Source organism: Hirundo rustica, chromosome Z (assembly GCF_015227805.2).
Source record: "Hirundo rustica isolate bHirRus1 chromosome Z, bHirRus1.pri.v3, whole genome shotgun sequence".
Lineage (NCBI taxonomy): Eukaryota > Metazoa > Chordata > Aves > Passeriformes > Hirundinidae > Hirundo > Hirundo rustica.
This window is the reverse complement of record NC_053488.1, coordinates 76853200-76877523: the sequence shown is the minus strand read 5'-3', so window position 1 is coordinate 76877523 and position 24324 is coordinate 76853200. Positions and strand designations below refer to the sequence as shown.

General features: G+C 44.3%; 2 protein-coding genes across 3 annotated transcripts; both read left to right on the top strand.

Moving 5' to 3' along the window:
- The first annotated feature begins 1052 nt into the window (after positions 1 to 1052).
- On the top strand, positions 1053 to 4867 carry LOC120765456 (sushi, nidogen and EGF-like domain-containing protein 1). Its single transcript, XM_040090343.1, has 8 exons — positions 1053 to 1143; positions 1858 to 1911; positions 2007 to 2048; positions 2344 to 2474; positions 3234 to 3515; positions 3642 to 3779; positions 4231 to 4409; positions 4752 to 4867. The coding sequence occupies exons 2-8, from the start codon at positions 1875 to 1877 to the stop codon at positions 4753 to 4755; spliced, it is 813 nt and encodes a 270-aa protein (XP_039946277.1). The 5' UTR covers positions 1053 to 1143; positions 1858 to 1874; the 3' UTR covers positions 4756 to 4867.
- Positions 4868 to 6415: 1548 nt separating this feature from the next.
- LOC120765455 (IgGFc-binding protein-like) lies at positions 6416 to 18836 on the top strand. Of its 2 annotated transcripts, XM_040090342.1 has the most exons (14): positions 6416 to 6481; positions 7663 to 7729; positions 8641 to 9894; positions 10589 to 10905; positions 11380 to 11710; positions 12283 to 12746; positions 13506 to 14067; positions 14172 to 14764; positions 14984 to 15557; positions 16488 to 16687; positions 17105 to 17485; positions 17729 to 18015; positions 18156 to 18188; positions 18476 to 18836. In XM_040090342.1, exons 2-13 carry the CDS (start codon positions 7669 to 7671, stop codon positions 18160 to 18162), a joined length of 5031 nt encoding a protein of 1676 aa, XP_039946276.1. In that variant the 5' UTR covers positions 6416 to 6481; positions 7663 to 7668; the 3' UTR covers positions 18163 to 18188; positions 18476 to 18836. The 2 variants fall into 2 exon arrangements, with proteins under 2 accessions (XP_039946276.1, XP_039946274.1); XM_040090340.1 differs by lacking the exon at positions 18156 to 18188.
- The last annotated feature ends 5488 nt before the right edge of the window (positions 18837 to 24324 follow it).

Genomic DNA, 24324 nt, shown 5'->3' with positions numbered 1-24324 from the left:
TGGACAAAAAAAAACAAACAAAAAACCCAAACAAAACAAAAAACCACAAACCCCCCCCCCCCCCCACAAAAAAACCCACCAACACAACACCAGAAAACAAACACAACAAGAACAACAACCCATGCAAAAAAAACCCCCACAAACTTAAAAACCCCACCCCACAAAACAAAACAAACAAACAAACCAAAAAAACAAACAAAAAAAAAAACAACCCCACCAAACAAAAACAAATAATCAAACAAAAAGCAAAAGCAACAACTTTAAGGAGCATTAAAAAAACCCATCTGGAACTGTGAAAAATGAGGTTTCTTCAAAAGCAAGCAAATGAAGTGTTTTCCTTTAGAAAAATAAGAAGAAAAAAGGATATTTTTTCCTGCAAAAAAATATTTGTAAAATGCCAGGTAAATAAGGAACAAGAATTTTTCCTTAAAATAAAGAAAATAAAAGTTTTTTCCCTTAAAAGAATCTCTAAACCCAGAGAGATTAACATCTATTTAGAAGAAAAAAGAAACCACACTAAAAATTATGGTGGTTTAAAGGGTTATTTTTTCCTCCAAAAAGTAGCATTCCAGTGTATAAGGACTTTTTTGGTTCCCCCCCCACCCCCGGAAAAAAGGCCAAAGTACATGGTAAAGGTTTTTCTTAGCTTCACAATATCAAAAACAAGTCCTCAAAATCCCAAATAAACAGGGATAGTCTATTTTCTTCCTGATAGTAAAAAGGCAGATAAGGGATCTAGCATTAAAAATAATTTTTAAAGGACTTTTTTTTTTTTTTTTTTTTTTTTTTAAATTAAATCAGGGGATGAAAGTTGAAAGCTTGGAAAGGGGCAAAACCCCCACACAGGATGAGAAGAGATCCAGAGGTGTCTCCAGAACCCCAAAATTATTCAAAAAAGTCTTCAGTGTGCTTAAAAAAAAAATACATCTGGAGGAGCCCAAAATTCCCAACATGTGATTAAATTTCCCTTTCTAAAGAATCCTGGGAGAGCTCAGAGAGATTGGATGGGTGGAAAGTTGGCAAATTACATGTTTCCGTAGTTTTTGTTTTGATTAAAAAAAGAGGTTGACGAGGCAAAAGCCAGCATTTGAGGGTGTTTGAGCTCATTTTCAGGCTGCAGTTCGTTACTTCATTGAAATCCAGGTGAGAGGATTTTTATTCTGGTGGGATTTTAATCATTCCTTGGAATACTGTCTCTTTAAAATCCTGATTTTTTGTGCATTTAAGGAAGATTTATGCTTTCTAACTGAGTTAAAAATGCATGAAAAAATGTAACTAATACTAATTTTATTTTAAAAATCCTGAATTTGAGTATAGAAGGGGAAATTTTCTTCAATACATTCTCATAAATTGCAAAACCTGAAGATTTAATTAAACAAAAATTAAACAAAATTCCAAATAAATTTGGAAGATAAATAAAAATAGCAATCATCTAAAAATGCTATTAAATAAAAAGGTAATACATGTAGAATTAAAAATTGAACTGAAATTAGATAATGTCCACTTAAATAAAATTTTTGATTAAAAATGTCATAATAAATTAAAAATGAAAAAATAAACCAAATTTTTAAATTTCCTGAATTAAATTATATTAACACTTTAAAATGTGCTATAATTAAATTAAACAGCCAACTTTTCACATACTTTAATTCTTTTTAAAAAATGCTTAAAATAGGACATACACACACAACCCTCCACAAAAAATTCCTGAAAAAAGTGTGTGTTTAGTGTTTTAATGTGAATTTTATTTGCCTCTGGAACTTCATTTTACTGCATCATCTCTTTTGGGGAGGGTTTTTGGTTTGCTTGTTTGGATGCATTTATAGCTTTTTCCCAAGTTTTCCTGTTTTTTTACAGTTATTTTAGGATCAAGGATGTCACCGTTTAGTGTTTTCTTCCTGCTGATTTTAGGTAAATGTTTGTTTCTGAAAATGTGTTGTCATTTTCATCCCTGTTGGAAAAATGATTGATCAACTCATTTTCCCTCTTATTTCTTCTCCATGAAGAAATAAGTTCCATGGTTGACACCAAAGCCTCATCTGAAAAAGGTGAGTTTTGGAGGCTTTGCCCTAAAACCCCTGTATTTCCACCTAAACAAAACTTTCTCCTGCCCACATCATACCATTTTCCTACTGTTCTCCCAAAACCCATGTGTAATCCCCATGTAATTCCACTGGGGTCATTCCCTTTCACCCCAGTTTCACCATGAAAACCCAGGAGAAGACATATCAATTTTTAGGTAACCAAGACCATGGGAACCCCAAATTTGGTGGGTTACACCCCAAAATCCATGTACTTGGGTGGGAATTTGGAGGCAGTTCCCAAATCCTGATTTTCCCTCAGGATCCCTGCTTTATCCCTATGGACCACATCAGGGAGATGAAACCAACCCCAAACACGATGATGGGACATCCGAGGCGATCGCTCTCTCCATTCCCTTCACCTTCTATGGCAAACCCTACCAAACTGTGTTTGTAGGTCACCCCAAACTCCATAATTTTTAGAATTTCCTCCATTTTTCTAAACTTTCCCTCCATTTCTACTTAATTTTTCACTAGTGTGTGGGTGAGTGTGTGTGTGTGTCCTCAGAATCAACCCTTCTTGAATTCAGTGGTTTTATCCTTGGACACGGAAACATCTTCAGATGGGTGGGGGATCTTGAGGGGGCTAGTGGTATTGGGGGGGTTGGAAGGGCTTGGTGGGTTCTGGGAATGGTGAGTGATGATGTGGTCCTTTGTGGTCGTATGGCTGGTGGGTCTTGGGGCAGTTGGTTAGTTTGGGGTAGTCTCATGTGGGGTGGATCTTGGGGTGTGTTGGTGGGCATTGTGTGATCACATGGGTGGTGGATTTTTTTAAGGGTCTTTGAGGGGTGGCTCTCAGGGGGATTGGTGGGTGTTTTGGGGTCCTATTGGTGGTGGGTCTTGGAAGGGTCCTGGAGGTGGTTGCTGTTGGGGGTTCTATGGACCTGATGTTTGGGAAGTCCTGTGGGTGGTGTGTCTTGGGAGGCTGATGGATCTTGAGGGCTTCTTTGGGTGTTGGGGGGTCCTGTGGATGAGGGTTCCTATGGTTGGTTGGTTTTAGGGGAGCCCTGTGGGCAGTGGATCTTGGGGTGTTGATAAGTGTTGGGGGGTCCCTATGGGTGGTGGTTTTTGGCATGCTTGTAGGGTCCGTCTCGAGGACCCACAACCCAAGTCAAAGGTGTTGCACCCACTGGCTCCTGGTGTCACGTCCAGGTGAACAACAATGGGGTGATCTCCTTCAACGAACCCGTCAGACAATACACCCCTGACCCCTTCCCTCTGGTGGACGGGCACCCTTTTGTGGCTCCATACTGGGCAGATGTGGACAATGTGCTGGGTGGGGACATCTTCTACCGCCAGACCACTGACCCGGTGCTGCTGGAGGACATCAGCCAGGACATCACCCAGTACTTCCCCAAAAACCCCTTCACTGCCACCTGGGCCTTGGTGGCCACCTGGGACCATGTGGCCTACTATGGTTCCACCTCTGAAAAGGTGAGGTCCGTGGTCCATAGGGCATGAAGTCACTCAGTGGCTCTTGGTGACCCACTTGGTTGCCTTGTTGACCAACCTATATGACCTTCATCATTCATCCTTGATCTCTATAACCTTTCTCCATAGGGCAACACCTTCCAGGCTGTGCTGACTACTGACTCCAAGATGTTCTACATCATCTTCAACTATTGGGACATCCAGTGGACCACAGGGGCAGCGAGTGACGGGGATGCTGAAACGGGACTCGGGGGGACCCCAGCACACGTATGTGGGTAGGGTGGAGGAGGAGGGGGAGGTTGTCCCACTCTGTGTTTTGAGGATGATGATGATGAAGGTCAGGGGTTGGCCCATCCCATTTCTCGGGGATGATGGCGATCATGATCATGGTGAAGGTCCAAGATTGGCCCACAACATTTTTGGGGAGGTCAAGTTGTCTTGTCCCAGCTTCTGGAGATGATAATGATGAAGGTCACAGGTTGGCCCCTCCCAGCTATTGGAGATGATGATGATGACGATGATGATGAGGATGATGATGAAGAAGACAGAAGGTTGACCACCCTTCTTCTGGAGATGATCATGATAGTGATGGTCATGGATTGTTCCATATAATTTCTGTGTGATACCAAATATGTTTGCATCCTAAATTAATTCTGGAGGCCCACTACCGCTTTGGGTGTGGTCAGCCCTTCTAGATTCCTCCCCCCCAATTTTCCAGGCGGGATTCAATAGCGGTGATGACACCAACTTCTACAACGTTCCTGGATCCCAAACTGATGCCATCATCAACATCACCAGCACCTCCAATGTCAAGGTCCCGGGACGCTGGGTCTTTCGGGTGGATGACTTCCAGGTGACAGGTGTGGATCCTCCCCGGCTGAACAACGACTGCTGGTTGTAAGTGGGAATTTGGGGGATAAATTCAGGAGTGAGACGGGAAAAGTGGGAATTTGGAGCAATAATTTGTGAGAAGGCCACTGTGAATTTAGGGGAAGACAGGATTTGTTGGGGAAAATTAGGAATCTGGGGGGAACAGCAGGAATCTTGGTTGGAATATTGAGAATTTAGGGGCAAATTAGGAACTGGAGAAAATTGGGCATTTGGGGAAAGGTGGGGATTTTATGGGATAATTTGCAAGGAAAATTTGGATTTCTGAGGGGAATATCGGGATTTTGGGGGGTTATTGGGGATTTGGGTGGAAAGTGGCTCTTGCTCTCGGGCTGCTGATGTCTCCTCTAGGTGAATTGAGGGGAGTGGGCTGGAGGAACATCAACTGCCACTGTTATCACCAATGAAGTCACTGTGCAGGTCAAGATAATGCCAACCTCTATCAGAGCAATAAAATTGCAGCTAAGACATTGCAGTGTCCGTGTACTGGTCATTGTCATGGCATCCATGGTGATGTCATCACACTTACATCACTGTCACCTTTGCTGTTCCACAGCTGCAGGGGATCTGAGGGGTTTGGGTGTGAAATGTGACAGAAATCATCCAATTTCACCTTTTTGGGTGTTAATTTCTGGGGTCTGGTGCAATAGGAAGTCACTTGGCAGCCATGTGCAGAAGAGACACAACCCACAACGGATGGCTTAGCACACACCCCCAGAACGCTGCACCTACAACACACTTGGACATCACAAGACACACAAAACATACAAGACACAACTTTACCCCTCCCCACCCTTGACTCCTACTCACAGAATCACAGGATCATCAGGGCTGGAAGAGAACTCCAGGATCCTCAAATCCAACCTTTGACTGAACAGTCCATGTCAAGCAGACCACAGCACTGAGTGCCATGTCCAGATGTTTCTTGAACACTCTGGGGATGGTGATTACACCACCTCCCTGAGCAGACCGTTCCAATGCCCAGTTACCCTTTCTGTGAAGAAATTCCTCCTGATGTCCAGCCTGAACCTTCCCTGGAACAGCTTAAGACCATTTCCTCTTGTCCTACTACTGGTTGTCTGGGAGAAAAGACTCACTCCCACCTGGCAACAACCTCTTTTCCGGGTAATTGTAGAAAGTGATCAAGTCAACCCTAATTATCCTTTTCCACAGGCTGAGGCCCACCCTCCCCCCCCCCCCCCCCCAAGCTCAGTGCTGGTTCTCCAGACCCTTTGTCAGCTCTGTTCCTTTCTCTGGACATACTCCAGCCCCTCAATGTCTTTCTTGCCATGAGGGAGCCAAAACTTCCCCCAGGATTCAAGGTGTGGCCTCAGCGGTGCCAGCACAGGGATGGTCACTGCCCTGCTCCTGCTGCCACACCATGGCTGGGGCACCCCAGGGGCCATTGGCTTTTCTGGCCACCTGGAGCACCTGGCTCAGGTTTTGCTGCTCTCATGAGCATCCCCAGGGCCTTTTATAATGAGCAGCTTCCCAACCACTGTGCCCCAGCCTGGAGCTGCAGAAGTGGTTGTGACCCAAGGGCAGGACCTGCACTTCCCCTTGGTGCACCTCATGCCATTGGCCTGGGCCTATTGAACCCATCAATTCCTCAACCTAGAGAATGCTTTTTTTTTTTTTTTTTTTAAATCCCTCCCTCCCCTTCCCATTTTTTCCTTTTCCCTCTTTTTTTACCCCAATCACACCCTCTGTTTCTCAAAATATATGCTATTCTTGCTCCCTCAGCTTCTTGTTACTGTGGAAAAATTTAAACCACATTGGGCAAAAACCCCTTGATATCCAGTAATGCACATTTTTGACATGATTTTTAACAAAAACCCTTTGTTTTGCTATGTTTTCACCTTTTCTGGCCAAAAATTATCTCACGCCATTGGGTGGGGTGGTCCCCTGGGCTGTCTGGATTAGTAATTTTCTTTCCTCTTTTGCAGCCAAAATTAAAAAATAATTGAGGGAGGAGCCAGATTTGCTGTCCTGGGATAGTGTTTTCTTCACAGGTTTAGGGATAAAACAGAGCTCTTTGGGGATACGAAGCTAAGCTGGGAATCAAACGGAGCTGAAGGCAGGTAAGGGCAAATGTAGATCTCATAACTGATAATTTTTTGCAGGAAAGACCCTAAAGTGGGAAAATCCACCTGAAAACTCCTCAAGCTCCCCCCTTCCCTCCCCCTGCCACCGCAGCTCTGGGTCTGGTCCTAGGAGCAGTGGGATTGGAACGTTTGTGATAGGGTTTGGGGGGAGAAAAGGGCAGGATAGAGGGATAAAAGGAAACAAGGGGGGGGGGGGGGAGGAAGGAAAGCAAGAAAATAGAAAAAAAGGGAAAAAGAAGAAAGGAAAAAGGGGAAGGAAAGGGCAATTGGGGAAAGAAGAGAGGAAAAGAAGAAAAAAAAAAAAAAGGGAAAATAGTGGGATATGGGGAAAAAGGGAAAAAAGGGAGAAAAAAGGAAAAGGTGAAGGAAAACTAGGGAAAGAAGGGAGAAAAGTAGGGAAAAATGTGGGGATGGGGAAAAAGCAGAAAAAAAAGGGAAAAGAGTGAGGCAAGGGAGAAAAGGGATAGAAAAAAAGAACCAGGCAGGAAGAAGAAAAGAAAAATTAAGGAAATGGAGGGAAAAAAGGGAAAGGGGGGAGGAAATGATAAAAGGATAAAGAAAGGATAAAAGGGTAAGGAAATGAAAAAAGTGCAGGGAAGGAGTAAAAAGGGGGGAAAGGGATATAAAAGGAGAAAAAAACCTGAAGAAATGAAAAGCCAAAAGGGGATGTGGATGGAAAAATGGGATTTGGGGAAAAGAAGAGAAAATGGAAAAATGAAGTGAAAGAAAGAGTGGGGAAAATAAGGGGAAAAGAGGAAATTACAAAAAAGAAAAGAAATTAGGAAGAGGAAAAAGGAAAATGGAAGAAAAGGGGAAAGAAAAAAAGAGGAAAAGGGAAAGGAGATTCAAAGGTACCGGGGATGGTGGGGGAAGTCATGTGGAAATGCAGCCCCCAAAAGCTAATTTTGGCACCAGGTGCAATAAAATTCACATTTTTCAGTAAATGCAATTAAAATAGTGAATTTGAGGATAGCTTGAATGAGAAAAACAAATTCTGGGGACAATTTTAGTGCAACACTGATTTTTGGAAGGCTGAAACACATAGATTTTTGGGATCTGTGTGAGTTTTATGTTAAGAAATGGAGAATTTTGGGAAAATTCTAGTGAGATTTGAAAAAATATGAGAATTTGACTGATTTTTTACCTTCTGCACCGAGAACATCATGGATGGCCGCTTGGGAAAGGCAGATGTGCTGAGATGGTTCTGGATTGTTATGCTCTGGGGTAAGTGGAAATAGGGTGGGGAAATGCCTCAGAAGCTGTAAAATTCCCATGAAATCATGAATTTCCTCAAAATAAGGGTTTTCTAGCCCAGAAGAAGGAATTCCCAGCCCAAAAGCTCTATCTTTTGCCCAGAGAATTAATAGGGATTTCATCACGATTGTTCAAATGGTTTGTTCCTGTGAATGATGATCCAACAGATTAATATAATTCATTAAATATTTGTTCAGAGTTTATTCTCCCAGCTGGAGTTTACTCTCCCAACTGCAGAATGAGTGTATGAAAAATTAATCAAATCAATGATCAAGTGAATACTCCATCATATTAGTGAGATCAAGTTAATACTTCATCAAATCAGTGACCTAACAAATTAAAAGTTCATAAAATTAATGTATTAATTTTTCCATCAAATCTGTAATCCATTACTGCAATAATCCATCAGATCAATATTAATTTATTTTTTTCTCCAAAATATTATCCTATAAAATACATATTCCATAAACTCAATAAACTGTCAAGTCAAAATCAATGAGCCATGAAATTAACACTTCATCAATTCAACAGTCTGCCCAATAAAAGATCCATCAATTTATTAATCCATTGACTCTAACGTCCATTGGCTCAATAATCTATTCAATCCATTGAAGCAATGATTCATCAGATGAATGGGCTAGCAAATGAAACCAAAGGTCTATCAGACTGAAAGCCTATCAGGCCAATAATTTTTCTTATCCTTAACCCATTAAATTAATAATCTATTAATCAATAATGCACTAAATTGATCAAGTTATCAAATCAGTGTCCACCAAATCAATAATCCAGCAGTGATCCATGAAATCAACTGTTCATCAAACCAATTATCCATCAAATCAATAATCCATCAAATTACCCAGCCCTCTTCTTCCTCCTCCCAGCTTTCCTCCATGCCCCCAGCATTGCCTCTGAGATGTCACCACCTCACCTGGGTGATGAATTCCTGGTGGCCTTCCTGCAGAATGGTGACCAGCGCACTCTTCGCAGCGACTTCCGCCTCCTCCTCCTCAGTGGCCCCTCTCCATCCACCACCGCCACTATCTCCATGAGGAGACCTGGATTACGGATGACGGTGCAGGCAGCTGCCAACCAGCCAGTCCTGGTAAAGATCCCACCCCAAGCCGAGATGGTGGGAAGCCAAATTTTTGAAAACGCTGTGGTGGTAAAGACCACTGCCGCTGTCACCGCAGTGATGGTCAACGACAAACCCATGGCGGCTGACTCTGCTGTCATTATTCCGGTCCACAGGTGGGGGACAGAATACCATGTGGTCACCCCCAACCCCAGCCCCACTCACAATGCCCAATTTGTGGTGGCTGCTTGGGATCAACCCACCACAGTCAACGTTCACCTCAACACTGACATCACCTTCCGTGGACGGCTGCACCGACGTGGCTCCACCCTTACCATCCCACTGGAGCCGTTCCAAGCAGCACAGATCCAGAGCGTGGCCGATCTTTCCGGAACACGTGTGGTGGCACAGAGACCAGTGGCCGTCTTCAGCGGTCACACCTGTGTGGGCAGGTTGAGCCGCTGCGATCATGTGGTGGAACAGCTCCACCCTATTGCCCAGTGGGGAAAATCCTTCCTTGTGCCGCCAGTGCCTTTCCAGGGACAGTCCAACCTCATCCACATTACCGCTGCCCAACCAACACGTGTCACGGGTCATGGTGAAGTCACTAAGACCATGCGAGAAGTACAACCCAATCACTCGCTGCTCTATGGCACCCAATCCCCACAGGGCTTGTTCCTCACTTCTGAAGCTGGTGTCCAGGTTTTTCTGTTGGGCAGTGGCGAGAACAGTGGTGCAGTGACCTTTGAGCCATTTTTTGTCAGCATCCCAGACATAACTGGTTACTGCAACTCTTACAGTGTTGTTGCTCTGGAGGGATATGACAACCGCATCCTGCTGGTGGCCAAGACGTCAGAAACTTCTGGAATACTACTGAACCAGAGGCCATTAGGGAGCGTGGCATGGGAGGCAATCTCTGGAACAGAATATTCATGGGTTGGCATAAGTTTGGGAAGCAGATTTGGAATTCATCGTGTGGAGCATGAGACAGCAGCATTTGGGGTGTGGAACGTTGGGATGGGACAGGGAAAGCGCTATGGGGCAGAAGGAGCTTGTGACAGTGGTGAGTGGAGGTGGCCTTTGATACCAATAAATGATCTAGAATTATACAGTTATAAATAACAGATATTTATGCTAATTATATTTATACTAATTATATTTAATTGTATGTAATCATGCAAATGACAAAAATCAATTAAACAGAAAGAATACCATTACACAATAATATTATTGCATTATAATAATATATAACATTATATGATAACATATTATTATAATAGTAACATTTTAAAAATACTAATCTACAAATATATAGGAATAATGGTAAAAAACCCTAAACGTAATAGGCTAAATAAATGAATATGAATCAATGGAGAAATACATAAATAATACATTAAAATCACTGTCTGTGAATATAAACATATAATACATGGTAAATATCTAAGTATAGGAGACAAATATAATACACAGATGAGATAACATCTGCGATAAATTTATACATTATTTACAATCATATACATTTATTATATTTCTAATAATTCTGTATGATGGAAATACTTAAGCACTATGCAGATAAATAATATCTAAACAAACATAGAGATAATATATAGATATTTATAAATAATGTAGAAAAAACTTACGTGTAATTACAAATCAGACATAAAGCCATGCAAAATAGATAAATAAATATACACTTAGATGTATCAATGAGAGAATCAATTACAGAATTTAATTCTCTGTCACTAATAAACCCGCAGACCCCTGCCGGCAGGTGCAGTGCCGCCCTAAGGAGAGCTGTCGCCTGGACAAGGGCAGGCCCGCCTGCCACCACGATTACCTGGGCACCTGCACAGGATCTCCATCCCTGCAGTACCACACCTTTGATGGGGCCTCCGTGTCCTCCCGTGGTGGCTGCAGGTACACCCTGGCCAAGTACTGCGGGGCTGACCACACCCTGGAGCCCTTCACCGTGGAAGAGCAGCGGAGCCGGGATCATTCTGAGAAGCCATTGGCCAATGTCTACGTCTACACCTACAATGTCTCCATCAGTGCGGGTGAGGACAAGGCCCTCCAGGTTAGTTTCTCCGGGTGTCAGATCCATCATTCCCAACAAAACTATTGGTACCAAGTGGATTAAAATTTCTGGGTGAGTTTGACCTTCAAAAACCAAGGAAAAACATCAAAAAAATTGTAAGAGGATAAATCATTGCAATGTTGATGTTGACCTTAAAAAATAAGTAGAACCACCACACCTGTGGAATTTGGGTTTTATTTTCCATTTCTAATCAATTTTCCAGGTGAAATGTGGGGGTTTTTTTCCAATCCTGGTCTCCATACAAACAAAATTAGCTCAGAAGATGTAGAAAATGGCTCAGACTGGGGGTTTGTGCTTTTCTTGGTGTGAACCTCCAGGAAGAAGGGCAAGAATTCTGAATGATAATGACAATTGATTATTCATAAAATAATTTCTCCCTGTTTGTAGCTTTTTGTGGGATTGGGAACCACCTGCTGAAGTTTAACCCTCCTCCTCATCTTTCTGCCCCACAAGGTTAACAACAAACCCACCAACTTTCCAGCCACCCTGGAAGAGGGAAAAGTCCATATTTTCCAAAATGAGGGCCGGATTATCCTCCAGACGGACTTTGGGCTGCAGGTGACCTATGATGAGGACCAGGTTATCATGGTGGCAGTGCCCAGCAGCTATTTTGGGGCCAGCTGTGGCCTCTGTGGCAACTTCAATGAGGATGCAGATGATGAAGCCATGGTTCCCAATGGTATTCCTGGTGAAGGTGGTGAGGATTGGGCAGAAAGCTGGAGAGATCCCTCCTGTCAAGAAGACTGTGGAGACCAGGAGATTGCACAGGGCATGGAGGGGTGTGGTGAGTTCATATGGGGGTCTGTGAGGATCTTGGGGAAGGGAGAAGAGGATCCATGTGAGAACTTAGCTGTGTTAGCCTAGAACAACTGGTTGTAGGCATCAACACGATCAATGCGTCTTTTCACTCCAAAACATCCCAAAATCCACCCATCCACCTAACCTGACCCCAGGTGTCCATAATGCATGGAATTATACCAGCATTTTCTAGAGGGCCAACTCTGCTTGATCTCTCAGGGAGTCCACAACCCTTGTAGGCATCAACAAAACCAGTGAGGAAGAAATGACCCCCAAATCTACCTGATCTCACTCCAACTGCGCAAAACCCAAAGAACTGTGCTGAGATTTTTCCTGAGGGTTGTCCCTCTGGGGTGTATCTTGAACTCTAGTTTGGTTTAGGTGTTAATGTAACCAACACCTCCATTACAGGGATGACTTGTATTGGTTGGTTCTCCCTAAAATACTCCTAAGTCCTCCTGATTTGACTTCAGGTGTCCACAAGACATGGAATTCCACTGGGGCTTTCCTGAGGACCATCTCTGTATGATGTCTCACGGACTCTTAAATCCCTTGTAGGCATTAAGGCAACCAACAACATCAGCACCACTGCCTCTGCTTGTTTCCACAACAATCGTTCCTACAAGCTCCATGAGGAATTTTGGGAAGATGGAAGCTGCCGGAAATGGTGCCGGTGTGAGGGTTCAGGGGCGGTGGCTTGTAAGCCGGGTGGATGTAGATCCCATGAGAAGTGTGTCACGGTTAATGGCATTGCCAGGTGTACACCCAACAAGCACTACACTTGCATTGGGACCGGTGACCCGCACTACACCACCTTTGATGGGCTGAGGTTTGACTTCCAAGGCTCCTGCATCTACCAGTTTGCTGCCCTCTGCACCCCCAAGCCCACTCTGGTCCCCTTCAATGTCACTGTGGAAAACAACCACCGCGGCAGCCGTGCTGTGTCCTTCACCAAGACTGTCAACCTGGAGGTCTATGGGAGTGTCATCAGCATGAGCCAGGAGCACCCACGCAAGGTCAAGGTGGGCAATCCTTCAAGGAATCCCTTTCAGCCCCAAATTCCCTCAAAAATTTATTTTCATCCCCAAATTCCCTCATATTCCCTTTTTTTTCATTCTAATTAACTTTATCCCCCCAAACTCTTCCTTTTTTCCCCAAAGTACCCTTTTTATGCCAAATTCTCCATTTTCCCCCAGATTCTCCCTTTTTTCCCACCCAAATCCCCTTTTTATCCCTCAAATCTCCTTTATCTCCCCAAATACCTTTTTTTCACTAAGTATCCCCTTTTACCCCTGGACTCGCACCTTTTCTCTCAAACTGCCCTCGTTTCCTCCCAAATTCCCCCTTTCCCAAAAAAATCCCCAATTTGCCCTCAAAATTTTTCTTTTTTCCTACAAAATCCCTCTTTCATCAAAAAATTTCATTTTCTCTTCTAAAATGCCTCTCTTTGTCTGCAAATTCTCTTTTTCTGCCAAATTCTTATTTTTCCTCATATTTTCTCCAAATTATATTAAATATATACTATATTAAAACTGAAATAAAATATGAAACAAATTAAAATAAAAATACAAAAAAGTTAATAAGAAGCATAAAGATACAAATGAAAGCAAATAAAAAGTCAATAAGAAGAAATAAATGTAAAAAGAAAAAAGAATGAAAATATAAGATAAAATAAAATAATAATATAAATAAAAATACAATAACAAAATAAAATGACTAAACTATCATTTCAAACCTCTTCCCTCCTGTCTCCACCCTTTGTCTCCCTCTCCTTCCCACAGGTGGATGGTGCCTTTGTGTCTCTTCCCTTCACCCACCCCCACTTTTCCGTGTTCTACCGTGGCGTCCATGGCTTTGTCACCACCGATTTCGGTGTCACTGTCACCTTTGACTGGTACAGCTATGCCCGTGTCATCCTCCCCACCACCTACTCTGGTGCTGTCTGTGGCCTCTGTGGCAATGCCAATGGTGACCCTGATGATGACTTTGTCACCCCTGGTGGCCACCGTGCCTCTGACGAGACCCAGCTGGGTGACAGCTGGAAAGTGGGGGACGTCCCCGGGTGCTCAGCTGGCTGCGGCTCAGAGTGCCCAGTATGTGATGCGGTGAAGGTGCAGCCATACCGTGGGGACAGGTACTGTGGGGTGATCGCCCAAGCAGGGGGACCCTTCGGAGAGTGTCACCGTGTCGTCAGCCCGGAGCCATTCCTGCAGGACTGTGCTTTCGATGCCTGTCACTACAAGGGACACCGTGACACTGTGTGTCAGGGTATCTCTGCCTATGTCACCGCGTGCCAGAGTCACGGGGTGGTTGTGGAGACGTGGAGGACGGCGGAGTTCTGCGGTGAGTGTGGGTGGGATGGGGGCAAATGGGACCCTCCCTTGGGGGGCCCTCCTTCCCTTTGGATATTCCCCTCACTCCCTATTTCCTTCTTTTTTTCCCCCCAGCTCTTTCCTGTCCCCCTCACTCCCACTATGAGCTCTGTGGGAGCCCCTGCCAGCCCACCTGCCACTCCTCCTCCATCCCCAGCTCCTGTCCCATAACTCCTTGCTCCGAGGGCTGTTTCTGCGACACCGGTTATGTCCTCAGTGGTTCCGACTGTGTCCTCCACTCTGAGTGTGGCTGTGAGTACCTTGGCCGCTACTACCAGAAGGACACCGAGTTTTACCCCTCATGCCGGGAACGCTGCCGCTGCAGCACCAATGGCACAGTGACCTGCCAGGAGGCATTCTGCGGAGCCCATGAGGAGTGCCGGGTGGAAGATGGGGTGTTGGGATGTCACCCCACGGGTTATGGCCGGTTGGTTGTGTCAGGAGACCCCCACTATGTCACCTTTGACGGACGCACCTTCAATATCCCGGGATCCTGCACTTACATCCTAGCACGGGTGTGTGAGCCAGCACGGCGGTTGGTCAACTTCACAGTGGTGGTGGAGCATGAGGCAGGCAGTCACAGTGACCCAGTGCTGATGAAGAGGGTGATGGTATCCATCCATGGGTACACTGTCACCATGGAGCGGGGACGGAGGTGGGAAGTGACGGTAAGTCTGTAGACCCCCATAGTGATGTGGTGATGACCAAGAGGGTGGTGGTGTCCATCCACGGGTACAATGTTAAATGTGGAGAGGATCCAGTGATTCCCACGGTGATGACATGATTAAAAGGAGGGTGTTTCCCTCCACAGCTACACTGTCACTTGTGGAGCTGGATCTAGTGACTCTATTCCAAGTGTCACACGTTCCAACTTATCCCCATTTCAGGTGGACCTAGAGCACTACACCCTCCCACTAGTGACAGAGGACAAGAACCTCCGTATTGGCCAAGAGGGGAGTAACATTGTCCTCCACACTGCTGCGGGAGTCCGCATCCTCTACAACACAGCCACCTTCCTCCTCATCACTGTCCCCGATGTCTACCGTGGCCGGCTGTGTGGCTTGGGCGGTGACTATGACGGGGATCCCAGCGATGACTTCCGGCTGCCCAGCGGGGCACTGGCGAGAACCACCCAGGAATTTGTCACCTCCTGGAAGGTTCCAGAGACGGACAGAGCATGCAGCGATGGCTGCAATGATGGTGTGTGCAGCAAGTGTGATGTCGCCAATGAGGCAACATATGGCAGGAACGGATCCTGCGGGATCATCCGTGATGCAGAAGGGCCATTCTGGGCGTGCCACCCACGCGTCAGCCCCATGGAGTACTTCACCCACTGTGTCCATGATGTTTGTGCTGCCCGCGGGGACCACGCCACCTTGTGCCACGCACTGCAAGCATACGCCACCGCTTGCCAAGCTGCTGGCGCTACCATCAGAGCATGGAGGACAAAGGAGTTCTGCCGTAAGTCAGGAAGAATTTTGCCACTCCAGGTCCTCTTTCCCTCAAAAGCTACATTTTCTCCTGGGGGAGAAAAAAAAAAAAAGAGGGAAAAAGATCCCTCAACTTTTGGAAAAATAGATATGGAAAAAATTACTCCCGGCTGGGGAAAATCTTCCTCTTTTTGGAAAATGCTGCCTCAAATTTTGAAAATTTTTCCCTGCATTTTGAAAGCATTTTCACATTTTGCAAAAATTCCTTCAAGTTTTAGAAAATATCCTCCAATATTTAAAGAACCCTAAAAAAGTGAAAAAAATCGATTTTCACAAAAGCCTTCTATTTTTGAAAGAATTCATTGAGATTTTAGAAAAATTCGCTTCTTTCTTGGAAAAAAAAAAAAATACCCATCCAAAAATTCCATTAAAATTTGGAAGTTCTCTCTTAATTTTGACTAAAACCTTCCAGTTGTGAAAAAGGCCTCAAAATCTGAAAAAAAATTACTCTCCATTTATAAAAATAATAAAATTTTGAAAAATTCCCTCCAGTTTTGAACTTCCTTCCTCTAATTTTGAAAAAACCCTTTCAGATTGGAAAAAAAAAAAAAAAAATTGCAGAAAACCTTTGAATTTTGCTAAAACCCTTCCAATTTTGGAGAAAAGCTCAAATTTCCTGAAGAAAACCCCGTCAATTTTTAAAGAAACTGCCCATTTAGGTAAAATGAATAACATTTTACTGAAAACACTCCAGTCTGGAGGAATAATAAGTTTGGAATGATGCCTTCAAATTGAAAAAAACAACCCAAATTTTGATGAGAAAAAATGCTCTGTTTTTGATGGAAACTACTAAATTAGGAAAAAAAGTCCCATTTTGAAAAAGACTCCATCAAATTAAAAAACTTAACTTTTTTTCCCCGCACAATTTTTGAACAATGGTGTTTTTTCCCTTTTCCCCTAGCCCTGTCCTGCCCCCCAAACAGCCACTACGAGCTCTGCACCCGCACCTGTGACCTCACCTGTGCTGCCCTTGTGGGCCCCACCCCCTGCACCTGGGGGTGCTTTGAGGGGTGTCAGTGTGATGAGGGGTTCGTCTTTGATGGGGACTCCTGTGTGTCACCTGAGCGCTGCGGCTGCCTCCACAGAGGACGCTACCTCAAGGTCAGGTGACAGTGCAGGTGACACCCAAGGCTGGGGACTGGTGAGGTTGGTTTTCTGGGAATCAGGTTGGGGGTTGAGCTGCCCTATCTAGAAAGTTCCAGAGGGTATGGGGGGAAAAAAAGGACACTTGACAGCAAAAAGGACAATTGGTGGAGGAAAATAAAGGCCAATTAGCAAGGGAGTAGCCAGGAAAAATGAATTCATAATTCATGGGAAAAAAGGAACAATTAATGGCGAAAAAAGGACACCAAAAATTTGTGATTAGTAGGGAAAAAGTCATCATTAACTAGTTGAGCTGCCCAAAGTCCCCCAAATCCACCTGAATTTCTCACTCTATAGGACTTCTCCTCTTGGAATTTGTGAAATTCCTCCAAAATTTGGGAGATGGTGCTTAACCTTTGAGATTTCCTGTTCCAGGCAGGTGAGATTGTCACCTTCAACAACTGCTCCAAGGAATGCCACTGTCACCCATCACGGGGACTGGTGTGCCGGGACACACAGTGTTCCCGGGACCAGGTGTGCATCACCCGTGACGGGGCACAGGTGTGTGCCAGGAGGGAAGGCCACTGCCATGTCATGCCTGGAGCCACCTTGACCACCTTCGATGGTGTTGCTGGGCCCCTGTTGGCCAGCGGCACCTACAAGGTATCAGCCCTCTGCGATGAAGAGGCACCAGACTGGTTCAAGGTAGTGATGGAGGTCAGCGACTGTCGTGACCTGAATGTCCCCGCAGCCACGGCCGCCATCGTCTTTGTCCGCGAGGGCGTTGTAAGCGTCAATGGCAACTTGGAGGTGTGGGTGAGTGGAGTAGATAAGGGAGGTTTGGGTGGTTTGGGTTAATCTAGAGAGATCTGGGTCAAAAACCTCTAAATTTTGCCAGGTAGTGAGCTACTTTGTCTGATGCGGAGTGATTTTGCCCAATAATGAGCCAGTTTTGCAAAATGAGAAGATGGATTTTGGTTCTAGCCAAGCTAGACCCCTTTGCCCAAGAACAAACCAATTTTCTGTCATGTTTTTCATAACTTTCTGATACTTTCCCAGGTCAATGGCCTCTTCACCCGGCCCCCCACCACCATCTCTGACTCCATCTTTGTGGTGTCGTCCCCTGAGAATGTCACCATCACCCACAGCTCTGGGATGTCCATCACCATCACCCAGGATGGGAAGGCGACCATCACTGTGACCTCAGGCCTGGCCTCCCGTCTCTGTGCGCCCTGTGGGAATTTCAATGGAAACCCCAGAGATGATCTGAAGCTTCCAGATGGACGTGATGCCCAAAGTGTTGGAGAAGTGGTGGACATGTGGAAATCCCGGGATTTTGCTGGATGGTGAGCAATTCCTAATTTATTTACCCCAAAAGCCAAGAAAATTATGTTTTCCCACTCAGAAATTTGGCAATAATGTCAGTGGGGGAGGGGCTGGGCAGATCCTGGAAGGACTTTTCCAGTTTCTTTGGTTTCATCCGCAGCGACTGAGGCAGGATCCTGTGGGAACAATCCGGGTAAGCAACTGCTTTGCCAAGAAATGAGCCATCTTGCATTAGAAGGGGCCTTTTTTTGCCCAATAATGCAATCTTTTTCCTAATGAGCCATTTTGCGTAGTAAATACCATTTCCCCCCAAAATTAGCCAATTCCCCCCAAATCAGGCCATTACACATAATGCTGACCCACTTCTGCATGAAAAGACCCATTATTTGCAAATTAATAATCCATTTTGCATACTTCTTCCTCATTTTTGCCCAAACTGACCCATTTCTGCCCAAAATGATGTATTTCTTTCTCTTCCAGCCACATTTCCCACCAGACCCGTCAGGAAGTTGATGCTCCTATCTATCCCATCCCATAGATGGATCACCTCAAATCCCCTAAATTTGGGAAAATTCTGGATTTTGCCTCAAATCCATGAAATTTTCCTGGATTTTTCTCAAATAGATTATCTCTGTGTGGATCCTAATGCCCTGATGTCCCATCCACCCCCTCAATCCCAGTTATATATCAAATTCAGGTCAAAAAGACCCAAATTCCAGTCTTTTGTCCCATATAAAAATGATATTGCCAAGGGCTGGTTTGGGTACAACAGTCAATAAATGCTTCTAAAGGCTTTTTTGGAGTGTGAATTTGAGGTTTATTTACTAAATTGTAAAACTGGGTGCGTCATCCTCCCAATGAGCAGGGATATTTTACCTCTAATTGTGGGTCAATGTGACCCCCAAGTGTGGGGCACTGGCCCAAAGTATGTGGCATTCTGACCCCAAATTCCAGGACACTGTGACCCCGAAATTTGTAGCACCATGGCCCCCAACACAACCCCAAGCGTGGGGGCGTTTTGACTGCAAATTGTGGCGCCATGTGACCTAAAACTCACTGTGATCCCTAAGTGTGGTATGTATGCCCCCAAAGTGTGGTGCAATGTCACTTCAAAGAGTGGGGCACTATGACCCCAAATTGTGGGGCAATTTGACCCTAAATCATCATGTGGTGTGTCCAAAATGTGGGGTACTATGACCCACAAGTCCGGGGCAAAGTGATGCCTATGTGTAGATCGTTGTGACCCCAAAGAGTAAAACACCGTGACACCCAAGTGTGCGACCATGTTACCCCCAAGAGTGAAGTCTTTTTACGCCAAAGTGCGGGCATTGTGACACTAAAACACGGGGCCCTGTGACCTCCAGGTCTGAGATACTGAGACCTCTGTGTGTGAGTCACTGTGACCCCAAATCCTGGCACACTGTGACTCTGCCAAGTGTGAGGTGTCTTGACAGCAGAGCGTGGGACAGTGTGACCCAAGAGTGTGTGGCACTGCAACCCCTGAAAGTGGGGCACTGTTAACCCAAGCATAGGACACTGTGACCCTGAAGTACGGGGTATTCTGACCCCAAAATATGTGGTGTTCTGCGCCTAAAGTGTGAGACATTGTAGCCCATAAGAGTGTGGCATTGCGACACCCAAGTGTAGGGCATTTTGACTCCAAAGTGTGAGGCATTGTGACTCCAAAATGTGGGATGATGTGACAACAAATGTGGGGTGTTGCTACCCATAAATATGGGACTCTCGACCCCCATGTGGGGGGAACTACAACCCCAAAGTGTAGGATGTCATGAGCCCTAAGTGTGGTGCATTTTGGCCCCCAACTTTGGGACATTTTGACCCCAAAATGGGGGGCAATGTGACCCCACCACTTGGGACAATGAGATCCAAAAGTGTGGGACAATATTACCCCCGGTTTTGAGGTGTTGTGACTCCAAGTTTCAGGGCATTGTGACCCCAGTGTTTAGGGCACTGTGCCCCACACTGAGCCCCTTTCTCCCCAGTCTCCCCCCTCCACGCTGAATTGCCCCTCTCTCCCTCCCCACTTCTTTTACTCTGTTTCTGCCCCATTCTCACTTGGATTCTTGACCACCCAGACTGTGGGGTGGGGACTCCCCGTTCTTTCACATTTACCTCTGTGAGAGCAGGACATCCGGTGTGTCCCACCCTGCCTTGGGAAGTCCCCAAATCTCTGAGTTCTCACCCCAAAAATAACAACAAAACCTTGGCAGTGGGATACAAAATTCCCAGAAATAAGAGAGGACCTGGCAGAATTCCCAGGTATTTTCACAACAACTTGGGGCCAGCAAAAAGTCCTTGGAATTCTTCTGAAATAAAAGCAACAAACATAAGCATCAAGATTTTTAACCATTTTTTGCCATTTTTTCTCTTCAAAATCTGACATTTTTTGGGTAGTGGATGTATTATTTTATTCTTAAAGGGGGAAAAGTTGGTGTGCAAGTAATTTTCAAGGAGGGTGTAGTGGAACTGGGGCTTGTCTGTGGGTGTGGGGTGCCCCAAGGTGGTGGGAAGAGTTTGAGTTTTTTTGGTGTGACCCAGGGTGGATGGTCTTGGGGAGGTGAGGAGTTGGGAGAGGGGTTTGGGATTGGGGTGTTGGTGTACTCCAGGTGTATCTAGGGTTTTTGGGGTCCCCCAAGCGGGGGGAGGAGGTTTAGATGAGGGGCCAGCAGCACTGCTGGGCACTGGAAGCCCTGAGAGCACTGGGAGACAAAAGTCAGCTAGTACATTTCAAATATTATGTTACTCAAATTCAATCAATCAATCAATCAATCAATCAATCAATCTTCAACCATTATTATTGCAGTTGTGTTTTTTGTTTGATTTTTCTATGATACAACAACTTTAAAAGGGGTTTTTAATTGGCTTCTGAGTCAAGAATGAACACAGTCCTATTTTGAAATGAGAGTTCTTGTCACCTTCACCATGATCTCATCATGTGAAAGGAATTTTTATTTTGGAAACATGCTAGTGGTTTTTTTCTCATTTCTTTTTCATTTCTTTTTCTTTTTCTTTTTCTTTTTCTTTTTCTTCTTCTTTTTCTTTTTCTTTTTCTTTTTCTTTTTCTTTTTCTTTTTCTTTTTCTTTTTCATTTTCTTTTTCTTTTTCTTTTTCTTTTCCTTTTTCTTTTTCTTTTCCTTTTTCTTTCTCTTTTTCTCTTTGTTTTTCTTTTTCCTTAATTTTTTTTCGACTCTTAAAGGATTTTCAGTCACCTATTTATGGTGGGTTTTGAGTCCTGGAACACCTAGAGTGTGGGGGATGCCTCAGAAGCTTTTTTAGGGTTTTGTATGGTAAAAGATCAATTGCAATAAATCAAAACTTGATCAATATCTTGTCTTTTCTTCAGAGACAAATGCATTTAACTTTTCTTTGTGTTTTAATGGAGAAAAACTTCACTGGCACACAGGGGTTGATGTTAAGTCTTAAATGATTCTTATTTGATAATTTATTCTGTTTCAAGTATTTTTATAACACAGTCACAAAAGATGCCCAAGTCTCTTTTGCTTTAAAAGCATTAGGAGAATAAACTAAAATCCTTATTTAAAATTTTAAAAAAAGAGAAGATTCCCTTTAAATAAGACCAGGCAGAGCATGCACAGTCCATGTGGTGTTTTGCCACCTGTTCAAGCCAAATATCCTGCAGTAGTTTTCCAGGAGAAAAAGCTCTCTAACTCAAAAGTACAGCCAGTTGTTTCTACATCAAAGACAAAATGCAGTTAGTTTCTGCCTCAAAATCAGCAATCTGAGGAAATGGCTCCAATTTAAACAGACAAAAAAGGCTCCCTTTGTTTTTTTGCTTTTATTTTCTTTTGCTTGCAAGCACCAACATTTTAATTCCCATATTTAAGATCATGCACCAGCTTTGGCTGTGAGGCCACAATTTAATTTAATCCTAAATTGCAGCCCCTCATTCCAATTTTGAGTAAATCAAAAATGCAACCTTCAGCTTCTACTGAAAACCCTGTGGGAAAGTAGAAGTGCAGCTTTGATAATAAAGCACAGAAATATAAAGCAAGAGCTGTGAATCTCACTTCCCCCCCCCCCCCCCCCCCCCCCCCCCCCCGAGGATCTATAATGTCACCAATCTTTTTGTCTACCTACTTGTCAGAAGAACCTAATTTAGAAAAAAACCCAATTGTAATAAATTGCTGCAAATTTGTATCACCTCTCCCTGTATTGTTACATGATATTGTTCATAATATTGATCCAGCTCTGGGAAAAAGAAGCAGGTGTAAAGATGTAGCTGAGCTGGATGGAAAAATACAAGGCCAAACCAGTGAGAAGGAGGAAATGATAGTACTGGCCCATAAATGGCTCACCCCATTTATGAAATTGCCCCATTAGTGATTTGGCGCTGCTAAGCTCAACCCTGTCAGAGCTGACATAACATTCTGATAGTGGTGCCTTGCCCAGTCCTAATATTGCAAATAATGACAAGAACTGAGAGCAGGCTTTTATGCCAGCTGAACCAGAAAAGGGAGAAGCTTTTACTCCAGTGAAACTGTGATGCAAGGGTGTTCTGTGTCAGTAAGCTGATCACTTGCCAAAAAACACCTGCTTTCCACAACTGCATCCTCCCTGCTGTTTGCCAGCAAACCTTCTCCTTCTGCCTCTGCCTCCAGCGCTGGCATGGCAGAGACTCGGCAAGGCAGTGAGTGAGGCTGAAGTTATACTCCTATTGTGTTTTACAAAGTCTCACACGGTTTTGGGCAGCACTTTCAGGCTCTTTGTTGAAGTTGTTCCATGATGCCCTCAGACAGCAGAGCTACGAAGTATAAATACAGCACCAGTTGCAGGCAATGCAGTAAATACATAAAAAGTTCAATGACTGCCTTGCTGGTGAAACAGGAGTGGAGCTGGTGGGCACATGTGCTGTGCAAGGAGGGAGATATGCCTCTTCATTAAAAAAAAAAAAAAAAAAGAAACACCAAAACAACCCCAAAAGTGTCCTTTTCCACTGATGAATTGTGTGGAGGAAGATAGAAAAAAGACATAGAATACAGAGGAGGAAAGGTGTGGAGAACTGCTGGAACGTAAGAGCAAAGCACTAGGAGAGCTTGTCTCAGGCCCCTGAAGATGAGCTTCAGCTTCTTCATCCCTAAATGCAGTGAAGAAAGGAGGGGTGAGAGAAGTGAGACTATCTCTCAAAACAAGAATAGGCCATATTTTAGCTTGCCTTTCCTTGCAGGGAAGATGTCCCCTGTAGCTTCTAAATCAGCGTTCTGATGTTCTGTCTTGGAAACCCCTCTTGGTGTGTTTTGTGCACAGCAGCATCTTGTGCCTCTGCTGTCACCAAGGCCACAGGGACCCATCTAGGGCTGGTTTAAATGCCCAGTTTCTTTGCTCTGGTGTGTTTTGGCTGCAGCAAGGAGGTTTATAGAGATATCACAGGCTGTATCCCTCTGGAAGGGCCTGGGGAAAAAGGTAATGATCACTGATAATTTGTAAATATCTTCCTTTGCCAGGCACAGTAGTGTCTCTTCTCTACTTCTCCTTTTTTCTCAGAGGCCAGGAGTTATGAATCATCAAGAGAAGAAAATGATATAAACTTATTTTCCTACCAATTGATTCTGAACCACTCGTGGAGTAATTTTGGCAGTCCTGAATCCACAGCAACTCATATAGGACTTGATTCAGTCACAAATCCAAAACCTGTGGAGATAAACCTTCAATTAAGGAGTGTTGGGATAAGCAATGACCTCACCTGTCTCTCTCTCCTCCCACAGTATAGCTAAAGAAATGTGTACAGATACTTTTAATTTGCTTGTTTACAATTATTTCTCAGAGCATTGACCTGTGCTTCGTCCATTTGTCAGGAATCAAAGGGAAGTGGGAGGAGGAATTGTGTTTTTGTGCCAGTTCATGTTTTACTGCTTCTTCAAGATAAAGGAAACAAGGATCTCTCTGTCTGCCTGATGCAGAGTGTAATTCACACACCTGTTACAACAGAAACACGAGGCCATATAGCTGTAAAGCCAATATAATTAAAACTGGGTATAATTAAAAAATTGGCTGATGAAAGACACTACAGCTCTGCACAGCTAACCTCAAAGGAGAATACACACAGTTAAAAGGTACCTTTTTTGCAGAGCAACCCTGCTCAGTATATTTAATTAAAACCCAGAGAGATTATTGTGTCATATGAATCAGAATACTTATGCAGAAGCTTTCAAGTAACAAACTTTGCATTGTGATCTCTCAGCCACTTTTCTCTGCCCAAGCAGCACTATGACTCTGATGGTTGTGTAAGGAAATAAATGAGCTTATGGACATATAAGTCTTCCTTCATATCAGAAAATGATTAAGAAAAG

Excerpts from the sequence above, each read along its gene's own strand:
- LOC120765456 (XM_040090343.1), top strand. The coding sequence starts at position 1,875 with ATGTCACCGTTTAGTGTTTTCTTCCTGCTGATTTTAG. Across the intron at positions 1,912-2,006 it reads TTTCTTCCTGCTGATTTTAG|AAATAAGTTCCATGGTTGAC; the intron begins GTAAATGTTTGT and ends TTCTCCATGAAG. Across the intron at positions 2,049-2,343 it reads CAAAGCCTCATCTGAAAAAG|GATCCCTGCTTTATCCCTAT; the intron begins GTGAGTTTTGGA and ends ATTTTCCCTCAG.
- LOC120765455 (XM_040090340.1), top strand. The coding sequence starts at position 7,669 with ATGGATGGCCGCTTGGGAAAGGCAGATGTGCTGAGATGGTTCTGGATT. Across the intron at positions 11,711-12,282 it reads ACAGGGCATGGAGGGGTGTG|GCATTAAGGCAACCAACAAC; the intron begins GTGAGTTCATAT and ends AATCCCTTGTAG. Across the intron at positions 14,765-14,983 it reads GACGGAGGTGGGAAGTGACG|GTGGACCTAGAGCACTACAC; the intron begins GTAAGTCTGTAG and ends TCCCCATTTCAG.